This window comes from Diceros bicornis, chromosome 1 (genome assembly GCF_020826845.1).
Source record: "Diceros bicornis minor isolate mBicDic1 chromosome 1, mDicBic1.mat.cur, whole genome shotgun sequence".
In the NCBI taxonomy this organism is placed as follows: Eukaryota; Metazoa; Chordata; class Mammalia; order Perissodactyla; family Rhinocerotidae; genus Diceros; species Diceros bicornis.
In genome coordinates, this window is record NC_080740.1 from 1,690,708 (window position 1) to 1,717,226 (window position 26,519).

Consider the following 26,519-nt stretch of genomic DNA (forward strand, 5'->3'; position numbering starts at 1 on the left):
TGGATGGATAATAGAGTAAGAGAAGGGTAGTCATCCGGCTGCAGTCTACCATGTGTGGGGTGTGGGAGAGTGCATTTGCTCGGTGAGCTGACTTGCAGTAATTTTCAGTTAATTCCTTTCCCATTCCGGCTGTCCTTCACACATTCCGGTCACCGGGTTTGGAGCGGATCGTAGCAGGAGCTGTTCACGCCTGGCCCCCCGTCCCTGCAGCCCAGCTCAGGTGGCTGGCCGTCCCAGTGCCTGCAGATGCTGGGCATGTCCTGCCTCCGGCACCTGCCTCTCTGCTCAGAGACTTTCTCCAGGACCGGGAGAGCTTTGCCCAGCATGCGGGCAGCCTGAGAGCGCTGGGCCTTCGCTGGCTCCGGAGCCACCCTCAACCGGTGAAGCGGACTTGGTTGATCCGTACCCGGGCTCTAAGGTCTGTTCTCTGGCCTGCTGGCCTCAGGCCCTCCTTGCCCCCAGCAGTTACCTTCATAGAACACGCACTTTCTTGGCTTTTTCTCCCTTTCTTTCCCGACTCACTTTGCCCAGTCCCTCATTACGCTTTTTTGGGATCACCTCCCAAATAGACTACCTGTTCACCAGCCTTTGTCTCAGGGTTGGCTTGGCCGTCCATCTGTGAGGGCTGTGTTCTCGGCGGCCCCCTCTGCTGGGTCAGGCCTCGGCGGCGCCCTCCGAGGGCCTCCCCTGGTGAGCTCTTCTTCTAGGTCTTGGCTGTTAGCGCATTCCTTCTGCGCTCCTTTCCATCATTCTGTCGGCGTGTAGAGGGGTGGGGAGACGCATGTCCTTGCTGATTTGGCCTCTGATCTCTGGAACCGGACTTCCCGTCCCGCCGTCGTGGGCTCACAGTCCCTCAGTCACCCACGGGCTCGCCCTCTGCCGGGAGTTTATTCTCCTGTGCGGCTGACAAGCTCCCCGTTTCCTCAACATTCGGTTACATTTCCCTTCGCCCTGCCAGCAGATACTAATTCTGAGTCCACGTGTGTCCTTTACTGGGCCACAGGTACTTCGAGGACAGAGCTCCCTGTCTGTTCAGCGCTGTGTTCCCAGGCCCTCCGCACGGTAGGACTCAACAGACTTGTTGAGTGAATAAGGGAACGTCCTTAAGGGAAAGAGAGCCAGCTCGACACGTCAGCACCTAGAACAGGCCCCGGGACACAGAGGACCTCTCCAGAGTGACCGCAGGGGCGCTGGGGTCTCCAGCCACCCTTGGGGGAGGTGCTTCCAAGATGAACATGTGGGGCCTCGAGGGCAGGCTGTGGAGGCAGCAGAGGTAGGGGGAGGGACACGAGCAGGAAGGGAGGTTGCTGTGCTCTGTCCAGTTGAAATTGTGGAAGTGGGTCGATGTTGTGAGGCCTCAGTCTCCACCGCTCCTCTCCCGGGGGCCGTTCGGAGCGGAGGGGCAGTGGGGGGCCGGGCCGGGGTGGGAGCCCCAGCTCTGTCGCCTGTTAGATTTGTAGTTTGGGCTCAAGTTCCTCAAACTCTCTCTGTCCTGGTTTCATTATCTGTTGTGAGGATTGAGTATATGTTATGTATTATTATCTTACACTTATTTATGATGTAGTATTCATTGTACTGTTATCTATTATGTATCTATGTATTTCCTGTAATCACTTAGGTCCCAGGGAGGGCACACACTCAGCCCTAGGTGTTAGTATTATTAATATCCTAATTCCCAGGACTAACGCAAGATTTCAGGGGGTCAGGTGGCTTGCTCAAAACCACAAAGGCAGTCTGGGGGATCTAGAATGGTGACTATATATTTCAGATTCCAGGACCATTTAACACATTCCAGCTGCCAGAGGCCTGTGGCAACTGGCTGCCCCCTCACTGAGCGAGAGCACTGGTCAGAGACGCCCCTCGCCCGCCCGGATCCAGGCGATGGTAGGATGATTCAGAAGGTCTGTGTGATTTCCGCCCTGGAAGCTCTGGTATGTATTTGCATCTGCAGCTGGATGTCCCTGAAGGGCTCATTCAGGCCCAAGTCCCTGTGCCTTTGTCTCTGTGGACACACGGATGCGGAAAGGAGCTGAGCCTTAGAAAAACTGATCCCTCGATCTTGAAAATGCCAGCATAGTTCCACTGTGGCTTTTATACGTGAAACTGTTGAAGGATGTAAATTATGTTAAAAATTTAATATGTTAACACCTTAAGGGGCAGTTGGGGCGAGTCTTCTATGAATAGAGTCTATCGATCCCAACTGACTCTGTTCGCGGAAGACTCACCCTAAACTGTTCAGAGAAAATTGAGAACAAGGGAGAGCTACAGAGGGATAAGTTTGGGAGGGTCGGGGTGGAGGGGGGCCAGGTGGGGACATGTGTGTGCACCTTGATAGCTGTTTCGCGCCGTAGCAATTCGCGCCATAAAATGTAACTGTCTGAATGTTTTGAATTAACCAATCATGTAAAACCGCGCCAACCTTTTCCCGCTTTATGCTCCCAAATCCTATAAAAGAACTTGCCCCCTAAGGCTCGGGGTCGACCCCTCTGTCTCCTGCGAGGGACACGAGTTGACCCGGAGCTCCGCTCAATAAACCTCTTGCGTTTGCATCAAGTTCGGTCTTCTGTGTCTGTGGGCCCGCGTCATCCCGAGACCTGGTGAGTTGGGATTTCCCTCCCCTTCCCCTTGGGAATCCAACACTGTATTAAAAAGTGGACCAAAAAATATTTCTTCAGTGGTGATAATGTTGTTAAAATGGAAATAAAGGTGATTAATGTCAAAGCTTCAGGACCCAAGCTTCTGTGGTTTGGATGGCCTCATGACAAGGATGCTCGGACTTCCTCCAGTTCAGTTCTCTCTGTGGGCCCTCTGGGCCATTTGTCCATGTCCACGGGCCCTCTGGGCCATTTGTCCAAGTCCATGGGCCCTCTGGGCCATTTGTCCATGTCCACGGGCCCTCTGGGCCATTTGTCCAAGTCCACGGGCCCTCTGGGCCATTTGTCCATGTCCACGGGCCCTCTGGGCCATTTGTCCAAGTCCACGGGCCCTCTGGGCCATTTGTCCATGTCCACGGGCCCTCTGGGCCATTTGTCCATGTCCACGGGCCCTCTGGGCCATTTGTCTAAGTCCACGGGCCCTCTGGGCCATTTGTCCATGTCCACGGGCCCTCTGGGCCATTTGTCCAAGTCCACGGGCCCTCTGGGCCATTTGTCCATGTCCACGGGCCCTCTGGGCCATTTGTCCAAGTCCACGGGCCCTCTGGGCCATTTGTCCATGTCCACGGGCCCTCTGGGCCATTTGTCCATGTCCACGGGCCCTCTGGGCCATTTGTCTAAGTCCACGGGCCCTCTGGGCCATTTGTCCATGTCCACGGGCCCTCTGGGCCATTTGTCCAAGTCCACGGGCCCTCTGGGCCATTTGTCCATGTCCACGGGCCCTCTGGGCCATTTGTCCAAGTCCACGGGCCCTCTGGGCCATTTGTCCAAGTCCACGGGCCCTCTGGGCCATTTGTCCATGTCCACGGGCCCTCTGGGCCATTTGTCCAAGTCCACGGGCCCTCTGGGCCATTTGTCCATGTCCACGGGCCCTCTGGGCCATTTGTCCATGTCCACGGGCCCTCTGGGCCATTTGTCCAAGTCCACGGGCCCTCTGGACCATTTGTCCATGTCCACGGGCCCTCTGGGCCATTTGTCCATGTCCACGGGCCCTCTGGGCCATTTGTCCAAGTCCACGGGCCCTCTGGGCCATTTGTCCATGTCCACGGGCCCTCTGGGCCATTTGTCCAAGTCCACGGGCCCTCTGGGCCATTTGTCCAAGTCCACGGGCCCTCTGGGCCATTTGTCCCAGTCCACGGGCCCTCTGGGCCATTTGTCCATGTCCACGGGCCCTCTGGGCCATTTGTCCCAGTCCGTGGGCCCTCTGGGCCATTTGTCCCAGTCCGTGGGCCCTCTGGGCCATTTGTCCCAGTCCATGGGCCCTCTGGGCCATTTGTCCAAGTCCGTGGGCCCTCTGGACCATTTGTCCATGTCCGTGGGCCCTCTGGGCCATTTGTCCCAGTCCATGGGCCCTCTGGGCCATTTGTCCATGTCCATGGGCCCTCTGGACCATTTGTCCATGTCCGTGGGCCCTCTGGGCCATTTGTCCCAGTCCATGGGCCCTCTGGGCCATTTGTCCAAGTCCATGGGCCCTCTGGGCCATTTGTCCATGTCCGTGGGCCCTCTGGGCCATTTGTCCCAGTCCATGGGCCCTCTGGGCCATTTGTCCCAGTCCATGGGCCCTCTGGACCATTTGTCCATGTCCGTGGGCCCTCTGGGCCGTTTGTCCCAGTCCATGGGCCCTCTGGACCATTTGTCCATGTCTGTGGGCCCTCTGGGCCATTTGTCCATGTCCGTGGGCCCTCTGGGCCATTTGTCCCAGTCCATGGGCCCTCTGGGCCATTTGTCCAAGTCCATGGGCCCTCTGGACCATTTGTCCATGTCCGTGGGCCCTCTGGGCCATTTGTCCAAGTCCACGGGCCCTCTGGACCATTTGTCCACGTCCGTGGGCCCTCTAGGCCATTTGTCCGTGTCCATTTTTTTTAGGAGTTTGCTCAGGTTGATTTGGTTGCCTCCATATTTTGAGTTGAAAGATGGGACTAAGGAATTAGACCAGAAGCAACTTGTTAGAGGATATTTTTATTTCTGGAATAGCAGCGGGTTAAATAGTGAAGAAGCCTGCCTGCATCCCTCGATCATAGGTCCTTCCTTTCTTAAATACCAGATGTTGCTTTGAATCATGTATTTGCTATCTTATTTCATATTTTTTAACAATTATTTAACGATTGCTCTAGGGTGTACAGTGAGCAGCCTATCAATCACGTTTTCCCTCAAGTGGTGTCCTACCACTTCATGGACAGTAGAAGGACCCACAGCAGCTTGTGTCCAGCTTCCCATGCCATCTTTTGTGCTATTATTGTCATAACTTTTAATTTTACACTTGTTATAAAACCCACAATACATTGTTATTCCTGTTTGCTTTAAATTGTGAATTATCTTTTATAGAAATGTGGAAAAATAACAAAAAGTTGCTTACCCCCACGTTTGCCATCTGATGCTCTGCCTTCCTTAGGGCAGATCTGAGTTTCCATCTGAAATAATTGTGCTTTAGCCAGAAGAACTCCTGTAACATTTTTTCATAGTGTAGATCTGCTAGCAACAAATTCTCTCAACTTCCATTTTCCCAAAAATGTCTTCATTTAACCTTCTTTTTTGGGGGGGAGGCAATAACAGTTGGTTAAATAGGTACATTCACAGAATGAAGTATATGCAACTGTTTAAAATAATGCAGAAATACATGTAAAGAATTTGCTGTATATTAACTGGAAAATAGCAGTTTATGGAGACAGATGTACAGTGTAATGTCATTTTGTGTAAAGATTATATATGTATATTAGTCATAGAAAAACCCTAGAGCAATGTACACAGGAACATAAACAGTGGGGTATCAGTCAAGTGTCTTCCTTTGCATACTGGAATTTTCTAAAGTTTCTAAAATGAACCTGGTCACTTTTATCATATGAAAATAAAATTTGTTTGTTTTAACCTATTTGGCTTTTTCTTCCAATCTCTTCACACTATTAAAATGCATAGCTTAATAAAATTTGTTTAAAAGTAAATGTCATTTAAGATGTCTTCTAATAATGCAAACGTTAATTGATAAGATTAAAATTAAAGTATGTCTGTGGATTCTGGGCTTTGAAAATACGAATGATAGGGGAAAAATGGGTGTCTTTTGTAAGAGTTTGGGGAAAGCCAAAAGGGCAGTGCACTGACTTCATGTATTGTCCAAGTCGAGGAAACCTTTTTATTTTTCTTTATTTTTTAAAATTTTATTTATTTATTTTTCCCCCAAAGCCCCAGTAGGTAGCTGTATGTCATAGCTGCACATCCTTCTAGTTGCTGTATGTGGGACGCGGCCTCAGCATGGCCAGAGAAGCGGTGCGTCGGTGCGTGCCCAGGATCCGGGCCCGGGCCGCCAGCAGCTGAGCGCGTGCACTTAACCACTAAGCCGCGGGGCCGGCCCCAGGAAACCTTTTTAAAGAGAGAAAATATTAGAGATACAGTTCAATGTCTTTTCTCATCTCCCCCTCCCCATGTCTTCTGTCCCTCACGTTCCGTAATGAACCAGTCTCAGGAGCTGGGTATCGCTTCTTCCAGCCCACTTAAAAGGACTTCTACATAATACATTTATACATTAGTAGCCAATACACGGTATTATCGTAATATACAGGTGCTCTTGAAGTTTCCATAAATTATGTCTCACATAAAATTTTGCATCCTCCTTTGTCCCCACTCACATTTTGATTTGACGCCAGTCCATTCTGATTCCTATAGAGAAACAGCAAAGTGGTCGGATCCCAGGATCCCGAGTCCGACGGCCAATGGAATTCCAGTCCTGCCACTACTAGTTTTGTGACCTTGGCAAATTTCCTGTCTTCTCTGTGCCTTAACTTCTTTATCTGTGAAATGTGGGTTCTAACAGTCGTGACTTTCTTGGGTTGTTGGGAAGATGAACTGAGTTAAGACACGTCAAGCGCTCAGAAGAGTGCCGGATGCAGAAAGAGCTCTGCAGCTGCCGCTGGCGTTGTCGCTGTTATTAAAGACGCCCCTGGCTGTCTGTCTCTAAGACAAAGACGTTGAATTGTTCATTTCCATTGGTGACATGGGTTTCCACTGAATCCCCCTTGTGTTCTCAAGCAAGCATTGCCAAGATTGCTGCGTGGGGTGCACTTGAAATCCTTAGCTGGAGAACAGAAATTCGTCCAATTATCCCGTCATAAGCACCTGATAAATGTGAGTGACTGTGATGATCTAGATCATTTCTTCTGACTCTTGTATAATATCCATCATATCAGTACCTTTCCTTAGGGATGGACATTTAGGCTGTTTCCTACATTTTCCTATTACAAACAATCCTGCAATATTCATCCATGTGCATGGCTCATCATGCACGTGGGGGAGAACAGAATTGTGGGGTTGGGATTGAACCCAGGTCTGGTTTACTCCGAAGCAGCATGTTGTGTTCTCTCCCTCGCAGAGTCATACATAGAGACAAACTTAACATATTCGGAGAGTGGCAATGACCTGGGGCTACTGGAAAAGGTCCCCAGAGGTGAACACTGTCCCTGAGAGAGAGCAGACATCCAGAGGGGCCTTTGGCAGGGGAGATATTAAAGTTTCCTCCCTGTGTAAATGAACCCACATTGAGCATTTAGCTGAATTTGATACACGTGAGACCAACAGGAAAAAAAAAAGATTTTCAGGGATATTATTAACATGAACAATTTTTATTGCTTCAAGAATTAGGGTTTAGGGGCCGGCCCTGTGGCATAGCAGTTAAGTGCGCACGCTCCGCTGCTGGCCGCCAGGTTCGGATCCCGGGCACACACCAACGCATCGCTTGTCAGGCCGCGCTGAGGCAGCATCCTATATAAAGTGGAGGAAGATGGGCACAGATATTAGCTCAGGACCAGTCTTCCTCAGCAAAAAGAGGAGGATTGGCATGGATGTTAGCTCAGGGCTGATCTTCCTCACACACACAAAAAAAAGAATTAGGGTTTATTAGAAAAATATTTTTAATTTTATTTATTTAACATTATAGACATTTGTCGCATACTTTAAAGCATGGTGGGGCCGGCCTGGTGGCTTGGCGGTTGGGTGCGCACGTTCCGCTACTGGCGACCCGGGTTCGGATCCCGGGCGCACACCGATGCACTGCTTGTCCTGCCACGGTGAGGCTGCGTCCCACATACAGCAACTAGAAGGATGTGCAACTATGACATACAACTATCTACTGGAGCTTTGGGGAAAAAAAAAAAGGAGGAGGATTGGCAATAGATGTTAGCTCAGAGCCGGTCTTCCTCAGCAAAACGAGGAGGATTAGCATGGATGTTAGCTCAGGGCTGACCTCCTCACAAAAAGAAAAAAAAAGAAAGAAAGAAAAAGAGTGGTGATTGCGGGGACAAAAAGTTTTGAAACATTATTTCTTTTTCAGTCTGACATAGTCTTGTTACTGAGCCAAGAGCTGTTTGTCTGAACATCAAGGAGCTCAAGGAATCGTTGATGGTGTGACTAAGTTTCAGACAAGTGGGGAGTATTTCAAAACGTCAGACTAGCGAAGAATTGTGGAGAAGGAGAAAGAAAGGGGCAGACGGCAGAAGAGAAAAGACGACCTCACTGGGGCAGGGGGAGGAGCAGAACCATCAAAGCAGCGGCTTTGATGGACGCTAGTTCAATACCGGGAGAGAGGACTGGCCGTCCTCTCCTGTGAAGCCCATTTCCAGGGACAGACTCTACAACCCGCTCAAGCAGACCTGTCTCAGCTTTCTGCACGTTCAGAAAAAAATTTGGAAATTCAGGTTTAGCCCATTTCCTCTTCTTCAGGCCTCTGAGGACCCAGATGCAGCCCTGAAGGGGCTCTGCAGGCTTCTGTTAGCCTCTGCAGGCCCAGAGGGTGGAGGACGTTACAGGCTGTGAGCCTTTCCTCGGCCTCCGGCCCCTGCTCTGGGCTTCCCCGGCTGGGCCCAGTCCCTGGCCTTCCTTCTCCCCATTATTCTACCCAGTGCACCAAGACACCTGCAGGGGTGCTGGGGTCCCCCGCCAGCAGCACTGTGTCCTTGGTAGTGGGCTCCGGGGCTGGTGGCCAGGTCTCAGGGCCAGCCCGCGCCTCCTTTTCCTCGTGTGCGCGAGGGTGCAGATGACGGCACTCACCCCCAAGACCTGCCGTGCGAGGTGGCGAGGCTCCCCAGAGCACCCGGAAGAGGCTGCGCCGTGCGGCTCCTGGGACGCAGGACGGGCACCTGGACGTGGGAGGCCAGCTGCGGTCAGGAGCAGCCTGACGCTGTAAGCTTACAGCCACTATCCTTTCCCCCAGTGCCCGACACCTGGGGTGTTATCTTGAATGACCTCAGGGGTTAGCTGGTCAGTTGAAGCAAAGGGGAGGGTGGAAGCTGCCTCGAAGATGTGGCTAAGGGCAAGAAAAGCAGACTGCGCTTCTTAGTAAAGCAGCGCAAGGAAGGAGTAGGGCTGACAGGCACGTTCCTCTGCGACCCTCTGGCGAAGAAGTCTAACTGCTTCCTTCCCCCGCCCCGCACCTCCCCGCCTCCCCGCCTCCCCGCCTCGCGTCTGCTCCAGAAGGCTCCTGTCCCTCATGCCGTGAGAAGGATCGTGATTTCAATGACCAGCAATAGACAATAAGTTACCAGCAATACTCACAGAACTCCTTGGTTTCTATTGCTATATATTTTGGTTAAAAATAAGCCATTTAGAAAAAGGGAGAAAGGAACACTTAGTCTACGCTGAACTAAAAAGAAGTATGCAAAACATGAATTCCAAGCTGATAGCAAACTTACTTCACAGAATTTGGCACTAAAGCCAATTAAATAGACAATCCTTGTAGTGATAACCAATATGATTCATGAAAGACCCCAGGAGACACAATTTATGGAGGACAGAAAATTAATAGATCAGAGAACGGCAGATAAATTATACTTTATGAGTGTTAGATCTGTTTATCTGCTCTTGATTAATAGGTTTTAACATAAATTCCAGGTTTTATAGGAAAACATGACTGATCTCATCCTGTGCTTTCAGAGAGGCAGTGTGGGGAGCAGAAAGCTTGGGCTTTGCTTGGATCTGCTTCAGACCCCGCCTCCACCACTCACCCGACTGTGTGACAGGGGGAATGTTACGTCTTCTGCCTGAGTGTCCTGTGTTCCATCAGTAAACCCTGCAGGCTGCTACATGTGACACGAACACACACACGCGCGCGCGCGCGCACACACACACACACACACAAACATTTAGGATGTTTTTTCCCCAAGATTCTTCTGTATGTGGGTTTTAGCTGGTCATCCACCAACTGCATAAACACCCAGTGGACACATTACAGACCGTTCTGTTGATTTATAAGTGGTGATATACACTAATGATATACAGTAAGGAATGCTTATAAGTGTCGTAAGTGTTTCTGAGTCTTGATTTACTTAACCTTAAAACACTAGAAACTATAATGTGTAACATTAAACATTTATCATTTATTTTGATCTCAACGCAATGTGTAAGAGTGTTTCTATGAATGGTATGTGATTCTGACTCTGTCGCAGGATGGATTCTTGCCTGAATCTGCTAATCCTTTTTTTTTTTTTTACAATGATAGTTTCATGCAGTTATCATTCGCTCTCTCCAGAGTCCAGCCACTGGGACCATCAACCATTTGAAGCAGCAGAGCATAGAGGTCACAAGCTTGGACTCTGAAATCAGACTGCTAGGGTTCAAATCTCAGCTCTCCTACCTACTTGCTGTGTGACTTTGAGCAAATTACTTACCCTCTCTGGGCCTCAGTTTCCTCATCTGCAAAAAATGGGATGATAGCATTGTTAGAGGGACTAAATGAATTAATCTTTATAGGGCCTGGCCCAGTTTTAAACTGTAATTGCTATAAAAGTCTGAAAGAATGAAATTGTTAATTTTGCAAATGATTTAAAATGGATAAAGTACTTCAATAGTGTATTCGTACTATCCAGATACTATTATTAAATTAATAGGCATTAAAATATTAGTATAGTGTACATTACTCCCAATACAGCTATTTAAGGGAAATATCTATGTAAGGCGGCTGACACAGAAGATATTCAGGAAACAGTAGACATTCATTATTATTATCATCATCATTATTCTATCAGAAAAGAAATGTATGCTTGATTATATTTAAAGCGCACCCATTAGATTCAGCTCTGTCTACAGAGCTTTGAAAGAGCAGCCGTTAAAAGTACAGTGTTTCAGGGGCCGGCCCTGTGGCTTAGCGGTTAAGAGCGCGCGCTCTGCTGCTAGTGGCCCGGGTTCGGATCCTAGGCGCGCACCAACACACCACTTATCAGGCCATGCTGTGGTGGCGTCCCATATAAAGTGGAGGAAGATGGCCACGGACGGTAGCTCAGAGCCAGTCTTCCTCAGCAAAAAGAGGAGGATTGGCATGGATGTTAGCTCAGGGCTGATCTTCCTCACAAAGAAAAAAAAGCACATTGTTTCAGGTTCAGTAGAAACGTGGTGAGTAGTGCCGAGTACTGTCAACATTTCCAAGCCGAGTCCTGTGTGTCCTGTGTGTCGGGAGGCGCTGGACGTGAGTGATCGGGGCAGTGTGAGTAGGTGGCAGGTGCCCTTTGCCCTCCTGCCCCTTGCTCTCCTCCCGGCCCCTGCAGGTCTTATTTGGAAGCAGCAGCCTTCGAGACAGCGTCTGCCCAGGGCGGCTAGTGACGAGGCACCTCGATGGGTTGGGAAGGACAACATGGTGGTGGATGGTGGATTTCAAGCTGGTGGCCTCCCCTGGCCTTCTCGCTGGCCCCCTAGTTCAAAAGTACAGAGACGGTGGCAGGAAGAACTGATGGAGCCATGTGGCAGAGGGTCCAGACTCTCCTCACAGGCTGTGTGACTACTTAACTCTCTGAGCCTTAGTGTTCTCGTGGGACAATGGGAGAATAACTCCTCGCCCTCGGTTTAGGTGAGAAATGCCTGCCAGGTGCTCTTCTCAGTGGCTAGCACAGAGTCAGGGCTTTGTCGGCTTCTGTGATCAGCACAGGTGGCGGGGTTCTGAGGCCAACACCTACCAAGCGCAGCCCCCCAAGAGGCGGACGCATCTCTTCCTCAGGGCTGCTGTTCATTAAGAAGCTCTGTGCTCTCCTAACAATTAATCAGGTTACTGTTCTCCCTCCCGACCTCTTCACCACACAACTGTGAAAGGTTTTCTCCATTTCTTGAATGCTGTGCATTTTAGAACTAACTTTCCCCCGGTGGATGCAGCTGTCAAGGAGTAAGTCGCTCTCCCATGGAGGACCCAGGCTCCTTGAGCTCCACCAGCAGGCGGTATCCACCATTTCAGCTCAACCTGTCTGATCCCGGGGGAAAGAGCTTAGCCATTTCATCCCGGAGGCACCAAATCTCCGTCTTTCGTGAAGGGTCACCCTCCTCTTCCTGGTACAGGAGAGGGGACACCTTCACAAAAGGACACTTATGCCCCGCTTTTAGGCAGATAAGGGAGGGCAGAGAACTCTTTCTGTGTCTGTTGATTCTCAACGGCCTTCAGCTCAAATTCTCATCAATAATCCCCACACCACAGTGGCGTATTTGGGGTAGTATATCCTGATCTCCCTCAAGAGTCGTTTGGACACAAAAGCTCTTTATTTAAAATCATCAGTTATATTAGTCAATAGTCACACCCACTCCGCTTCCGGGCCAGGGAATCTGCATCAGAGATGGGTGGCTTGGTGAAGAGATACGAGCAAGAAATGCTAATAAAGAGCTGCCTGATAGGGCAAAGCCCACCAAGATGGACACGGGGTTTCAGAACTGGCCGTGGGTGCTGCAGCCAAGATGGGGTTTCGCAGAAAGAGGGTGGGAGAGAGTGCCTGGGTGACATTTTGGTCTCCTGGGTGACACTTCTATATCTGAAGAGGGTGAAAAGCTGAACAGCACACAGTCTCTTCCCTGAGGGTAGTCATGTCAGGCGTGCACACGCGGACTGCTAGGTCGTGGCGTTTTCACATCCCTGCGCCCAGCGGCAGGCGATGTGGTAATATGGCGACCTACCTGAGGTGCGTGGAAAGGCGGGTGGAATTCAGAGGGCAGCAGAGTCCCTAGGGCATTGGGAGACGCTGGCAGGAGGAAGGAGCTGTGATGGGAAGGAGCATTTGTCACCTGTTCAAGTACAGGGAGGGAGCGTGTGTGTGTGTCAGCTGCTGCCAACAAACCAAAGGAATTCTGGGTTAAATCAGATGTTTGGAAGAACTCCTCAGCTGTAAGTGTTCTGAGATGCTTTGATTTGATCACCAGGGATGAGAATAGTTGCCTTTCCTGGTGGGAATTTACAGAGTGCGTTCTGCATGCCGGGCACGCCATATTCGCTCCATCTCGTCGTTGCAACTCAATGGGGAAGACGTTTTTCTGCCCACTTCATGGATGGAGCCTGAGGCTCAGAGGATCGTTTGGTTTGCCCAGTGTGCACAGGGCAAGTGGCCAGCGTCAGTGCCCGTGCGCTTTCCCCCACCCCACACTTTCTGGGTGGTGGTCCTAACAGAAAGCCTCGACAAACGATGTTTTGGGGGTCCAGCTATTCCCCTCCTTATTTTTGTTGGGTTTCCTCTAAAGTCCTGGACCCAGGGGCACATCCTTGTCTAAGGCCTGGTGAAGCCTCTTAGGATCAGGTGAGTCGTCTTGGCTCCGGGGATGCTCCTGTGCCCTCCCTGCACCCATTGGCTTGTTGAATGTCAATTAAAGACACCTGTGTATAAATGAGCCCCCCCACCCCCACCCCCACTGACGGGGGCCAGTGTTGACCAGGTCGTGCAGTCAGGCTCTACAGGTGTGCTCTCTCCTTCCTCGAATTTGTAGTTTATTCTGGATTGAAAGAGGTACCCAGGTCATATGAGGACCCAGTGCAGGAAATGTTTCAGGTGGGAGCCGAGGCTGTTGCCTCGTTCACCTTTAAAGAGTTTAATGTTAAATCAGTTGTCAACATTTTGAAATGGGGACATTTCATGTAAAAACCCAAATTTCCATCTCCTGTAGAAAAACCAGAAGGCCCACCACTCCCTCTTCATGCCTTACCTCACTTGCCGGCACATAGATATCTGAGTTTGCAACCCCTAGGCTACAACAAAGCTAGCTGACCCAAATGCCCAGTTCAGTGCATAGGCACCAGAAGGGCCGCCGGACCGTTGAGAGAGTGAGGCACTTCTGGTTTCCCCGTGGGGAGCTTTGAAATGACCCTTGCCCGGGCACCACCCCAGGCCAATGGAACCAGCATCTCTGAGGGTAGATAGGTTTGAACAGCCCCCCAGGTGGTTCTCCTCTGTCAGTCTAGTTGGGACCCTCTGCTTAGGGTTTCCCCATAAACAGACGCCAGCCTCAGTCTCTGCGTGAGAGAAATGGGCTTACGAAGTCTTGAGTGCAGAATTGCTGCTGTCACCTGTCTCCCAGCACCTCTGGGCAGCCCGTTCACCTCATCCTAATTTACTCACACATAGCTGGGCCCCTTTTGACTTTTATGTCCACATGTCCAGAGCTAAGATGTGTTTTTACAGAATTCTGGAGAAAGAGAATAGACAAGAAAGGAACAAAGAATTACTTCAAAGTTTTCCTGTGCAGTGCTTGAACATCGATGTTATCTTATGGCAAATCTTCAGATTCCCTGGAAACAGGTAATGACATTTAGAAGCTCCTTGCTTTTTGGTGCACCCTTGCTTCAGAAGTAACACAAAATAATGAAAAATAAAGCGAACTCGACAGGTTTCTTCCCGAGGAGGAATCTCATTAGCAAGCCCTGGGAGAGATGGTCTCTGTGGGATTGGACGGTGCCGTGTGCAAAGCCACAGTGGTCGTCCGTTCCAACCCCGCTGTGGGGCGCTGGGCATGGGCCATGTCCCTCAGCGATGTCTCCATCCCGGCCACTCTGGCCAAGAGTGCAAATGGCAGAAAATGACATTTGCATCTGGGAAAAAGCATCACCAATGCTCAGAGCCGCGGTCTCTCCTCATCAGTCAGTGTGGCAGGCTTGTGTCTGCACAGGGTGAGATCTTTGTTCTTCCGTTGGCCAAAAGGCCCTCAAGAGCCTCTCCCGTCTACATGGGAGGAGATCTCCAATGGGGCTTCCAGGCGATCTCAGCCTAAAGCTTAAGGTCTCTGTCACAAAATGGAGCCCACTTCACATTTGGAAAGTCCAAGCTCGCCCTGGAGACTCAGCCCGACATGTTTGCAGCTTCCAGTGGAAAATTACTAGGTTTTCAGGGAGCAGGGGGATCTTGACCATTAGGGAATATCTTTTACAACATTTAAAAATTTTTTAGAATTGTTTTATTTTCTCTTTTTTGTTCCCTCTTTTTCTCACCTCCTTTTTTTTTTTTTTTTTTTTAAATGATAAAGTTGATGAAATGAAATGGAAGGACAAGGTAAATAAGAAACACTAGGTTTTCAGAGGATCTGGGTCCACCTTCCCGCCCCCTTGCCTGAGGATCTGGAGCCAGTTACTTAGACGATCAGTTTTATCACCTGCAGAATTGGGAACACAACGTCTGCTCAAGGTGAGCGCAAATAAGTCTGTCATCAAGGTTTAATTACTTATTACTATTTGGGGGGCTTCTCTCTGCACGTCAGGCCCTCTTGGAAAGCCGCTTGGGGTGGGTTCATGACCTTAGATGAGGGGACAAGGGAGACCCCTGCTGAACTGAGAGGGACTTTACCTTGCCCACCCATACCGGCTCAGCCAGCAAGCCATTTGTATTTTATGAGGGTAGGATAATGGAATCTTGAAAAGACCTGGCCTCAGAGATCTTTGTAGGGCAGGGTGTGCTCCCTGACACCTTTCGAGATGATGCAAAGATGCCCTAAGCAGTGCTCCTCAACGGGGCTTGTATTAGTCGGGTTATATCAGAATCCCTTGGGGCAACACGAGTGGGACCGTCCTCCACAGAGACCCCAGTGCCCTAGATTTTGGGGGTGGGATGAAGCATATGTAGTTTACCGAACAAAAATTTCCATTTGATTCTGATACTTCCACCTTGGGTTGGGAGCCAGTTCCCTAAAAGTAAATTTAAGGATCTCCCTATCCGGCCTCACCTCTGATGCACAATGTGCCCAACTTAGCCTGTTTGGAAAACGTCATCCGATGAGTTGAGATAGAAGAGAGAAAAGAGCGACGGCAGCATTCTTGTCTGATGACGGCGTAGCCCTGAAGAAGCCTCAGCTTGGCCAGACCCTTGCCAAGAACACTTTCCCCTTCTTCTCTGCTCAACAGTTCCACCCTGCAAAGCCTAGCTCGTATCCTGACTTGCCTTTTCGATTGCCCCAGCCCGAAGAGCTTGCCTTCTCTGCACTTTTAATTCACTCATTGCCTGGATGATTTATTTGACAGTTCAATTAGCAATTGATGGCCTGGCTTCTGTTTCAGTTGAAGGCAATTTGTCTTATATTGCTATTTAATTTTTCACTTATCTCTGTCCAGTGGCAATAGCACTGATCTGACTTTTAGTTCTGGTTTTATTTCTAACTGTGCATCCTAGGCAATGTTTTTAACCTTTTTGGGTTTCAGAGCCCCAGTTATAAAATCCACAATTCTCTTTCCTATCTCACCTCTCAAGCTTAGGTTCTTGCAAAATTCTTATCCATTTAATTTTATTTTTTGATAAAGTCATTATTGTGGTAGACAGTTTCTAACGTGGTTCCCAATGATATTCAGGCCCTTATGTCATCCCTACCCTTGAGTGTGTTGGGGGGTCCCACTAAATAGAACATCGCTAAGTGGTGGGACATCACTTCTGTGATGAGGTTGGGAGAGACCGTGACTCCTGTTTTGTGAGCATCCCTCTTCTCGCATGCTTGCTCTGAGAGAGAGGGCCACCTGGAAAGGGTTGAGGGCACCCTCTGGTCAAGAGCCACTAAGTAACTGAGGCCTCAGTCTGCAGCCTGTGAGGAACTGAATCTTGCCAATGACGCTGTGTTATCTTGGAGGTGGATCCTGCCCCGGGTGAACCTTGAGATGACTGTGGCCCCAGCTGACACTGTGATGTCAGCCTCGGGAGAGACCCTGGGCTGGCACCTCGACTGTAGCCTCGTCACAGACCCTGAGCAGAGGATCTAGCTAGGCCATGCCTGGATTCCTGACCTACAGAAATGGTGAGATAAGAAGGGTGTGTTGTTTTAAGCCACTAAGTTTTGGGGTAATTTGTTATGTGGCAATAGGTGACTGATATTATCTATGAGATGAGTTGATGGACATGTTAGTCTGTCCGCCTGAACTGGCCAGATTAAGCTAAATTACGCTGCAGTAACTAATGACCCCAAAAGCTCAGTGGCTTCCACCCACAAAAGTTTACCCTCGCTCGCACTGTATGTCCACTGAAGGCTGGTTGTAGCCGTGCTCAACACTTTCTTCCCCTTAGAGCCCTCCATAACCCAGGCTGAGAGCCGTCTCCACCCGGAACATGGCTGGTCCTCATGGAAGAGGAGAAGGGAGCAGGGCAAAGCTTCCACGGCTTCCCGTGGAATGACACATCGTACTTCTGCTTGTGTTTCACCGGCCAGAGTGAGTCACGTGTCCGCACGGGAGTTGAACAGGGCCCAAAGTACAATCCTCCTCCAGGTGGGGGGCTAAGTGTTGGTGAGCAGTAGCACAGGGCACCGTGTACCCCTGCATGCTGGTCAGAGGGAGCGGTAGCCACAGACTGCCAGGACACGCAGGAATGAGGAGGAGTAGCTCTCGTCCTCAGATGAGGGGTGAGAGGCCCCAGAATGGGTCTAAGAGGAGAGTGCAGCTGAAGAGCTATCCTTCCCGGAGAAGGGTGGAGAATTAAGGGAACATGGGGCACTGAGGGAAGTTGAGGTGTTTTAAGTATCCCCAGAATCTCCATTGTCACCTCCCTGAGATCCTAAAACAGGGAGCTCTCTGTGGCAGATGCAGCGTGAAGATGTGCCCCTCTGGCACCACTCATCTGATAGCGTTGCCTTTCCGAAGCTCTCCCAGCGTCCTCCGCACAGAAATATAACAGCCTCCACGTCTATAATGCAGTTCATCAAGTGAAAGTGGGTTTTCAAACAACTGTCTTCCAGCAGCCAATTAATAGGAGTGGAAGACTTGACACACCACCGTGGGCAAGGCTGCCATTGTCTGGGTTTCAGTCTTCCCAAAGCCCCGGGCTAATCCTACCTTCCTGAGGAACAAGCACAGTCCCTGTGGACTTCCTGCAAATGCTGGCGGAGCCTGAGGAATGACCGCTGGCCCGGCTGTCTCAGAGGCCTTGCCGACCGGCTTTAGAGAGGCGGTGTGACAGGTCGTGCAGAGATCTGAACGTCAGCATGTCACCAGAAGCTGAGCCTGCCTTAGCTGGTGAGTCGAGCCAACATGATGAATCTGCTGTCAAAACCAGAACCAGATTAAACTTCTGCTGATGCACAGCAGAGAAATGTCAGGGCCAGAGATCCCCTAAAAAGCACAGGAGCCTGTTGAGGCTCCTTCTTCCCATAAAATACACTTTTGCCCTCCAGCCCTGCCTCTTTGGATCTCGCCAGATGGTATTCTGTTTCTCCTGAGGTTATAGTTCGCGTCAAAAGAAATAGACTTCACCCGGGTGAGTTCTGAAGGAGGCATAGCAGAGGCCCAGAACCGAGGTTTACAAGTGACCTCAGACGCCCTCTAAGCCAAACCCCGGCCCAGAGCGTCTTCACCTCCTCACGGCGGCCATCTGGGCGCGGGCGCTCAGGGGCCGCTTTAAACTTCCCAAGACTCGTCAGGATGTGGTCCCGACCCAGTTCTACTTCCACATTGTACCACAGAGAGTGTGGGGGGAGAGCAGCAAAGTAGGAGTCTAAACAACAGTGTGGAGACAACTCCCTGCTTCCTAGTGACACAGCTAGTTTCGCATTTGAGAAAAATTTCCATTTGGCGACTGAAATGCCCTCAGTTGTTGGAGGAAATGCTGAGAGAGGCCACAGTCTGTACCCCTGAAATCCTACTTCTGAAACTGAATACTGTGAAACCATTTTACCCCTTTCTGGCACATTTTTTTGCCTGATACAAGGGTGATAACGGCGTTTCTAGATAGTAAATTAGCAGTGCTTTTAAACTTCTTGATGAATCTATTCTATAACAGGTTATGTACTTTATTGAATGGTCACCTACTTAGTGTCTAAAGGTTATCTTTCATTTCATAGCAACTAACTTTCCCCTCCTCACCTGTGTATCAGGCATCGTGCTAAACCCGGGGAATACAAAGGTTAGATCTATTCTCTGCCCTCAAGGATCTCCCTGTCCAGCAAGTGAGATAGACATCCGATAACATGATGTAAGACATGTTAGGCGTTTTAATCAGCATATGTATAAAGCTCCTTGGAAACAAAGGCAAGGCAGAGCTGGTGGTGTGATAGAGCCGTGGGGGAGGAAGGCTTCAGATGGGATGTGTCTTGAAAGATGAACTTTTTAGATGTTCCAGGTATGGCAGGGCTTTCCAGGCATATGGCAGGGCAAGGGGAAAGGCAGAGATGGAAACATGCCAGTGCATGTGGTGGTCATTGCTGCAGTCTAGACACATGGTGACACTGCTCTTCTTAGTCCCAGGTGCTTTAGTGGAACCATGTGACTGGTTCAGGCTGATGAGTTGGAAGCAGAAGCAAAGCATCACTTCTGGGCCAAAGCTTTTAATAGCTTGTCCAAGACCGTCCAGAGCTCTTTTTTCCCCTCTGGAACACGACCAGCAACATTAGCCGTGGTGGCTGTTCTGTCAGTCTGGTCCGAGTGACCATGATGAACACAACTCTCCATCAACGCTTGATGTACGTGTGACGTGAGTGAGAAACATATCTGGGTTTTGTTCAAGTCACTGAGATTTTGAGGTTGTTTGTTACGGCAGCACGAGCCAGTCTATTCCTCTAATTCAGTGCAAAACTAAGAAACGAGTATGTTGTGCCTGCAAAATAAAATACAAGCTATCTGACGGAACTGGTTGGGAGTGAAGGAAAGTAAGTTTAGAGATATGGGCCAGGACCAAATTATGAGAAACTTCGACACCATGCGGAGAAGTTAACTTGAAACTATCGGCAACGAGCAGCCATGGAAGAATTAAATTGCTCTCTGGGGCCGGCCCCGTGGCTTAGTGGTTGAGTGCGCGCGCTTCCCTGCTGGTGGCCCGGGTTCGGATCCCGGGCGAGCACTGACGCACTGCTTCTCCGGCCATGCCGAGGCCGCGTCCCACATACAGCAACTAGAGGGAAGTGCGGCTATGACATACAATTATCTACTGGGGCTTTTGGGGAAAAAATAAGTAAAATTATTAAAAAAAAAAATTGCTCTCTGTTAAATCCTATAGTTCATCTCTTGGGGCGCCCTAGTCTGCTGCTTTGGCGCTAATCCTATTCTTCCTACAAGCTTAGGGGATCTGGATACAGAAAAGTCAGAGGGGAGGATGGGACGGATGAGGCACGGCGAGGGGTTGGTGGTTGGTGTGCCCCTCCTGTGCTGCACTCCAGGTGGACTATGCCAGGGACCAGAGGAAGGTGTTTTTCTCCCAGGGCAAGTGTCTCTTCGTCAGTGATACCTCCCTATATCTGACATGGGCTACTTTTCTTAGGCTATACCTTTTAGGCCAAAAAGCTTGCTTTTAGTGTTAGTATTTGAAAAATGGAATCTTTTGGGCTTACCTATGCTCCTACTTTCTGTTCATTGGATCCAAATTTGGAACTATCTACTGCTGCTCTAGATTTTCTTTTTCTGTTCTACTATTCCTTTCCAGTCTTGTGTTCCATTACACATCTCACATTCTCCATGTAGCCTCGTCTCTGGCAATCCAGACCATTCCGTGCTCCCCCAGATGTCTTTGCCTCCTTGACCACACTTACACTGCATGCTTGCCCTCAAGGCCCCAGAGTGGTATGTTTGTTATCATTAAAATTCTACCTTCCCTCTAAGACCCAGCTGCTGACATGCCGTTTTTTCCAGAAACTTCCCTCTCAAGAAAGAATTAATCTCTGACTTCTCTGGGCTTCCCTTTCTCTCCCAGGACCCTCACCTCACGGAGTCATTGTATTTGGGTATTTGTGGGCACGACCAGACCCAAAGATCAAGGGCAGGGACTGCGTCTTGATCATCTCAGGGTCCTCATAGTACTTAGCAGTGCTGTGAACATATTGAGCATTCAGATTTTTTAAAAATTGAAAGCTTTTAAAAAAAATTGATGGAAAGCTTTGTCTAATTTCCCCTGCTTTACTCCTTCAGAGGCTGTCTGTAAAGCAGGTATTCTTTCCTACTACATCTCCACGCCTCCCAATTTAACACTAACAACACGGGTCCTTTACTTGCAGATTATTTTCTTCTAGATAGTGATAAACATGTTTAGTCAGAACAGAGTGAACACCACTTCCTTTCTTTTTTTTTTTTTTAATTATTTATTTACTTATTTACTTTTCCCCCAAAGCCCCAGTAGATAGTTGTATGTCATAGTTGCACACCCTTCTAGTTGCTGTATGTGGGACGCGGCCTCGGCGTGGCCAGAGAAGCGGTGCGTCGGTACGTGCCCGGGATCCGAACCTGGGCCGCCAGTAGCGGAGCGCGTGCACTTAACCGCTAAGCCATGGGGCCGGCCCTCACCAGTTCCTTTCGAAGGCTATAGATCGAAAGTCGGTAAACAGAAGATGAACGTCAATGGAAATTAACCTCTTCTGGAGGCTGGGAGGGTGGAGAACAGACCATGTAGAAGTGAAAAGAGGACCACCTAAGAGATTATAACTGTGTACCAAAGAGAACAGAGTGATGTTTAACTTGGAGGAAATTGCAGCAAATACAAGTAAAGAGAAACAATTTTAAATACAAATATTTAAGAAGTCGATGGAACTGAGGAAGTTTTACTGCTGAACAAGACTCGGTCGGAGGAGGGATGGAGCAGAGGTTAATAGACAACAAAGCGGTCTGACATGTGAGCAATATGACAACCCAAAAGGCCAGAGGAAAAGAGACTATTCAAAATCTGAAGAAGAGGGAGAGAGAGAAGGACTGCAGTTTGGCAAAAACACGATTTTGGTGTCTGATTCTCCATGGTCTTCTCACGATTCAACATCTTAGGGCTCTAGAGTTATCATTTAGTAATATTGACTGGGCTCTATATTTTAGAGGATTTTAGGCCAAAACCAGGGTAGGCTCTTTTCTCTTGCCAAGTCACAAATCAATTAATGGGTTATTTTTATAATAAAAGTTTCAGAACTCCAAGAGACAGACATCAGTAAGAGGAGATTTTCCCAACCTTTTAAATTTTCTTTTCTGATGGCAGTATGTTACAAATAGATCTTACTGGCACTAGTTCTCAGCTCTCTGCTGATGAGATTTCTCTCTTTGAGCTATTCCAAAGACCAGAACTTGAGGCCTACTCTGTCTTAACAGGAGTGGTTAAGAGAGGTTTGTCTATAGTAAACCTCTGTAGACATGTTCTGGTCACTGTCTCTCTTTTGTGAGGAGACCTGCCTCCCTTTTCTATATGAGATGAGAAATAGTGATTAAATCCAATGGTGCCTTTTCCTCACTTGCTTAGGGGCATAAAAGGTGGGCTTTTCTTTCTAACGGAGTCATTATAAAGTAGCAAGAATGTATAAATTCTTCCAACAGGGCGTGATGTAAAGATTGTAGAACAGCTCATGCTTTTGTGCCCTCTCTTGTTACAACTTATCAGAAGTCGTCTTTGGGAAGAAAATGGCCTAAGCCTTACTGTACCATGCTTCCTAAAGACAGTTTATCAAGTCCTTCTGCTCAAAGATGAAGAAAGTACTATGACACGTAAATGACCAAGACGTTCTGGCTTGCTTCACAGTATTGTCCAAGGGTCCCTATCCCAACCCCTCAACTAAATGTGGGGTCCTGCTTCCATGAAGACGACAGCACCAACCCAACATCGGCAGGACTTGAACTTCTGAGTTATTTTTCCAACACAAGTGGCACAAAGGGAAAGCTATTATTTGTGTCTGGGGACAACAAAATTTAAGAGAAAATATTGTTTTGGGAATACCTTATCTTTGCAGAAGGATGGGCTAAAATCTTCTTTGGTGCTGTTTTTCTTCTGAAGCTTAGAATGCTTTTAAGATCACTGGAAATGTTTTCTGCAATGAGTTCTGGTATGTCTCTGTAAGGTTTAAACAATAAATGTGCTGCCACTGAAGTTTTATTGTGTAGAATTAAAAGGTATGTGTGGAAGGCAGAGCTGGGGGAGGTGTTAGATATGTTTTCAAGTTGGATTTACCCCAAAGGAAAATATTTTGATGCTGTTAATATGTGTGCTATTCATCAGAAGAGAGATTACTTCTTGAATTGCTTCCCAGTGTGCATTGAGTAACAATTAAATACTTGATCAATGAAATAATGAGACACATTATGTATTAACTATCCCAGTGACCCACATTGTCTACTAAGCAATAAATCTGTGGGAGAAGAAGTTGTGGATACTTTAGATTGGGTGTCAAGGACTTTTAAACAGTCAATTATTTGGAGATGCAGGAAGACCTTTCCAGATAAGGTAAATACAAAGGCTCTCAAGTAGGAATGAGGTTGTCTGTTAGAGGGCCAAAAAGAAGCCACTGAGGCTGGAGTGGAGCGGCCTGGGGCAGAATGTAGGACATGAAGTTGGAGAGGAGTGCAGATCTTGTAGGACCTTGTAAGTCAGGATAAGGAATTTAGATTCAGTGCTTAGTAAGATGGGAAGCCATTAATGTATTTTACAGGGAAAAACACTCTGGCTGGTGGTGAGTTATGGATTAGAGGAAAGCAAGAGAAGATGGGGTGAGGTTGGGTGTAGTCAAGACGTAGGTTGGGACAGCTGTGCAGGTCTGGGTGGTAGAGATGGGGATGGAGAAGAGTGGATGGATTCAGAAGCAGTTGAGGGAAGGAGGATGTAGTGGAAGAAGCCAGGTTGGCAGGCAGGTGGGATAAGCCTCTAGGTCTAAGTGGGAAAACATCGCATCTCCTACAGGAACTTTCATTTGTATTCAGGCTACAAGGACCCAGACCTTTTAAAAAACAGTGTCTTCACAGGTCACCAAAGACCTAGCTCACCTCTGACTGCTGATCTCTGGAGATATTTCCACAATCAGGAGTTGCATTTTTTTCATCCCCTTTGTTTTCTTTCTGGACAGGCTTCTTAGATACCAGGGTGGGTGATAGGTAGGAGAGGTTCTGAGGATGGTTGAATTTGCCCCAGGGAAAAGCTGAGATAGTGCACACAGCCACTTATCTGGGTGGGTAGGGGGGGCTTAGTGCTCGCTCGCCAGGGTTTACATACCTAGTGTCTCGTTCTATCCTCCTGATAACTCTGGGAGGCGCATTTTTAAATTCCAGTTTACAAAAGAAAAAGGTGAGGCTCAGACAGGTGCTTTATTTTGCCCAAAGTCACACAGCTTGTAAGTGGTGGAGCCAGGACTGAACCAGAGCTGGCTCTCTGCCTCCTCCACTCCGCCCCTGAATTGGTGTGAGTCTGTTTCCCTTCCTTTCTCATTACCACACAGATCCATCAAAGAACCCATCGTGGGGGAGGCCATGATTTCTCTATTTTCGAGCGCCTGGTAAGGTGCGCACCCCCCTCTTGCTGCCACATAGGGGCTGGGGTGAGAGGCAGGGTGGGGCCGGTGAGGCGGGTTGCGCAGCCGCCCCTGCTGGGTGCTGGGGAGCGACACTTCTGCGTGGGCCTGACTCCCATTTCCTAGCCCCCTCCAGCTCCCCATCCCTCACCTTCGCCCCTGACTTCAGCTCAGGCCCCCCGGGGAGCCCCTGGCCGCGGGGCTGACCGCGTTGGGGCGCGGGGTCCCTGTTCCCCGCGCACCGGCCCATCCGTGCGCAGAGCCTCGTTCCGGCCCCGGGGCCCGCGGGCTTTGACGTCAAGCGGCGGCGGGGGTTGCCTCCAGACCGCTGACCCGGGCCTCCTCCGCGCCCCTTCCCTGCGCCCCTCCCCGCGCGCCGCGCGGCTCGGCGGCTATAAAGCGGGCGCGCGGCCGCCGGCGGGCGTTCAGCACCATGGAGAGCCCCCGCCTGCGGCTGCTGCCCGTCCTGGCTGCCGCCCTGCTGCTGCTGCCGCCTCTGCTGGGCGCGCGCGCCCAGGAGGACGCCGAGCTCCAGCCCCGCGCCCTGGACCTCTACTCCGCCGTGGAGGACGCCTCGCACGAGAAGGAGCTGGTCGGTACCCCTCCCCGGCTCCCCTGGGCCCCGCGCGGTCCCTTTCTTTGTGCGCGCCCTCCGCTCCCCTCCCACCGCATGCCCAGAGTCGGGGCGCCCGCCGTCCTCCGAGGAGCCTCCCGAGCCCCGGCCCCGAAGCTCGTAGAGCGGATCCCCGGCCCGGCTCCTGGACCTGGGGTCGGTGCGGGGGACACGCTGGAGTGGGGTCCCAGGGAGGAGAGTGTGGTGCGGGCTCCTTGGAACTCGCGCTGGGAGTGCGCACCCGGGCTGGCTCGCAGCCAAGGCGGCAACTCGGCCGGGGCGGTGTGTTGCAGATCGAGGCGCTGCAGGAAGTCCTCAAGAAGCTCAAGAGTAAACGCATTCCCATCTACGAGAAGAAGTACGGCCAAGTCCCCATGGTAAGCCTTTGGGGCCCCCCTCCCCAGGCTTTTCCGGGAGGAAAGACACCACCTTGAGTCTTATCCACGACCTTCCCCCCGGGATGTGGCTTAGTAATTTAGGTAATGGGCTTGGAGAATGCTGTGGGCTCCGTTTGTTTGCACCGCCAGGCTTGCCCCTGGGTCTCTAAGCGCAAAGCTCAGACCAGCCAGTTCCCAGCAAGAGCAGCTTGTGCCAGGAACCAGCTCTCTCTCGGGTCTGGAAAGAGCATTTCCTGAAGATAAGCGACTTTCATCTCGCAAAGAATTCTCCGAGTTGGAAAAGCCCTTAAATATACTCAGTTCTTGTCCCTCCAATTTTCTTCCTGCCTTCCTGGGCACTGCCAGTTTTTTAACCTAGGTTCTAGGGTCCAAGTTCTTGATTCAGGGCTGGTTACCTTCCTCGAAGAACACACACACACACACACCCCCACACAACCCTAAATCTTCCTTCCTGGGATAAGGAGGCGGAAAGCAGGGAGGAGCGGTTGTGAGAAAATATAGATCTATTGTTTATTTCTTAGAAAAAAGGTCTGGTGATTTTTTTTTTCTTTTGGTAGAGCAATTAAAGGAGCCAGGAAATGTAAGGTGGAAGGTGGTAGGAGGGGCTCGATAATTTAAACTTCTTTCTTTTCTGTTCTCTCGCTGAAATGATAAGACAAGGCTCTCTGCATTTCAGGCCTGACTGTACTTAGACCTCTGGTGGTGGAGATGGGGTCCACCCTCCCTCCCAAGAGGCAGAAGTTGTGTTGATGGGAGCCTGGCTTTGCTCCTGCCTGTGACCACACTTGTGTTCTTTGCAGTGCGACGCGGGAGAGCAGTGTGCAGTGCGAAAAGGAGCCAGGATCGGGAAGCTGTGCGACTGTCCCCGAGGAACCTCCTGCAATTCCTTCCTCCTGAAGTGCTTATGAGGTGCCCACCCTTCTCCAGGGGTCCCCGGTCCCCCACTTTCCCCAGAGGACCAGCCTTCATCACCGGGAGTTTGGCTTTAGCAACAAATTTTGCATTTCCCTTTGAGGGCAGGGGCTCTTTTCCCGCTGTTTCCAAATAAAAGAAGTCATTAGATGTTGCTGTGTGAAGGATGGTGACTTGTGTGATGTGCAAAGTATTTATTCGTCTGACAAACTTTTGTGTATCTTTGTGTAAAGAAGGGGATTTCACCGTGAAAATTGTATTTTTGTATGTGGCACGGCAGGACGAAAATTAGACCTAGTTAATCTTGGTAGATGACATCACATCCTGGAAAATAACTCACCCCAAGCATCACAATGGAAGCATGTACAAATTATACATAATAAAATGTTTTTAATAATTGCTCATAGTGCACTGTTGTTTCTACATCAGTAATCTAAGATGAAATGGTGGAATTAATCATGCTGTTGTTTTCAAAGAGAAATATTTAAAAAACAGCAGTCTATTGGGAGAACAGCCCCTTAGCTCCAA

At 49.7% G+C, this 26,519-nt stretch overlaps 1 protein-coding gene across 1 annotated transcript; it reads left to right on the forward strand.

The window, feature by feature from the left end:
* Positions 1–24,501: 24,501 nt before the first annotated feature.
* CARTPT (CART prepropeptide) lies at positions 24,502–26,141 on the forward strand. The gene is made up of 3 exons (XM_058567453.1): positions 24,502–24,660; positions 24,975–25,058; positions 25,880–26,141. Exons 1-3 carry the CDS (start codon positions 24,502–24,504, stop codon positions 25,985–25,987), a joined length of 351 nt encoding a protein of 116 aa, XP_058423436.1. The 3' UTR covers positions 25,988–26,141.
* The last annotated feature ends 378 nt before the right edge of the window (positions 26,142–26,519 follow it).

Coding starts and splice junctions, on each gene's coding strand:
- CARTPT (XM_058567453.1), top strand. CDS start 24,502: ATGGAGAGCCCCCGCCTGCGGCTGCTGCCCGTCCTGGCTGCCGCCCTG. Junction 24,661..24,974: donor CCTCGCACGAGAAGGAGCTG/GTCGGTACCCCT, acceptor GGTGTGTTGCAG/ATCGAGGCGCTGCAGGAAGT. Junction 25,059..25,879: donor AGTACGGCCAAGTCCCCATG/GTAAGCCTTTGG, acceptor TGTTCTTTGCAG/TGCGACGCGGGAGAGCAGTG.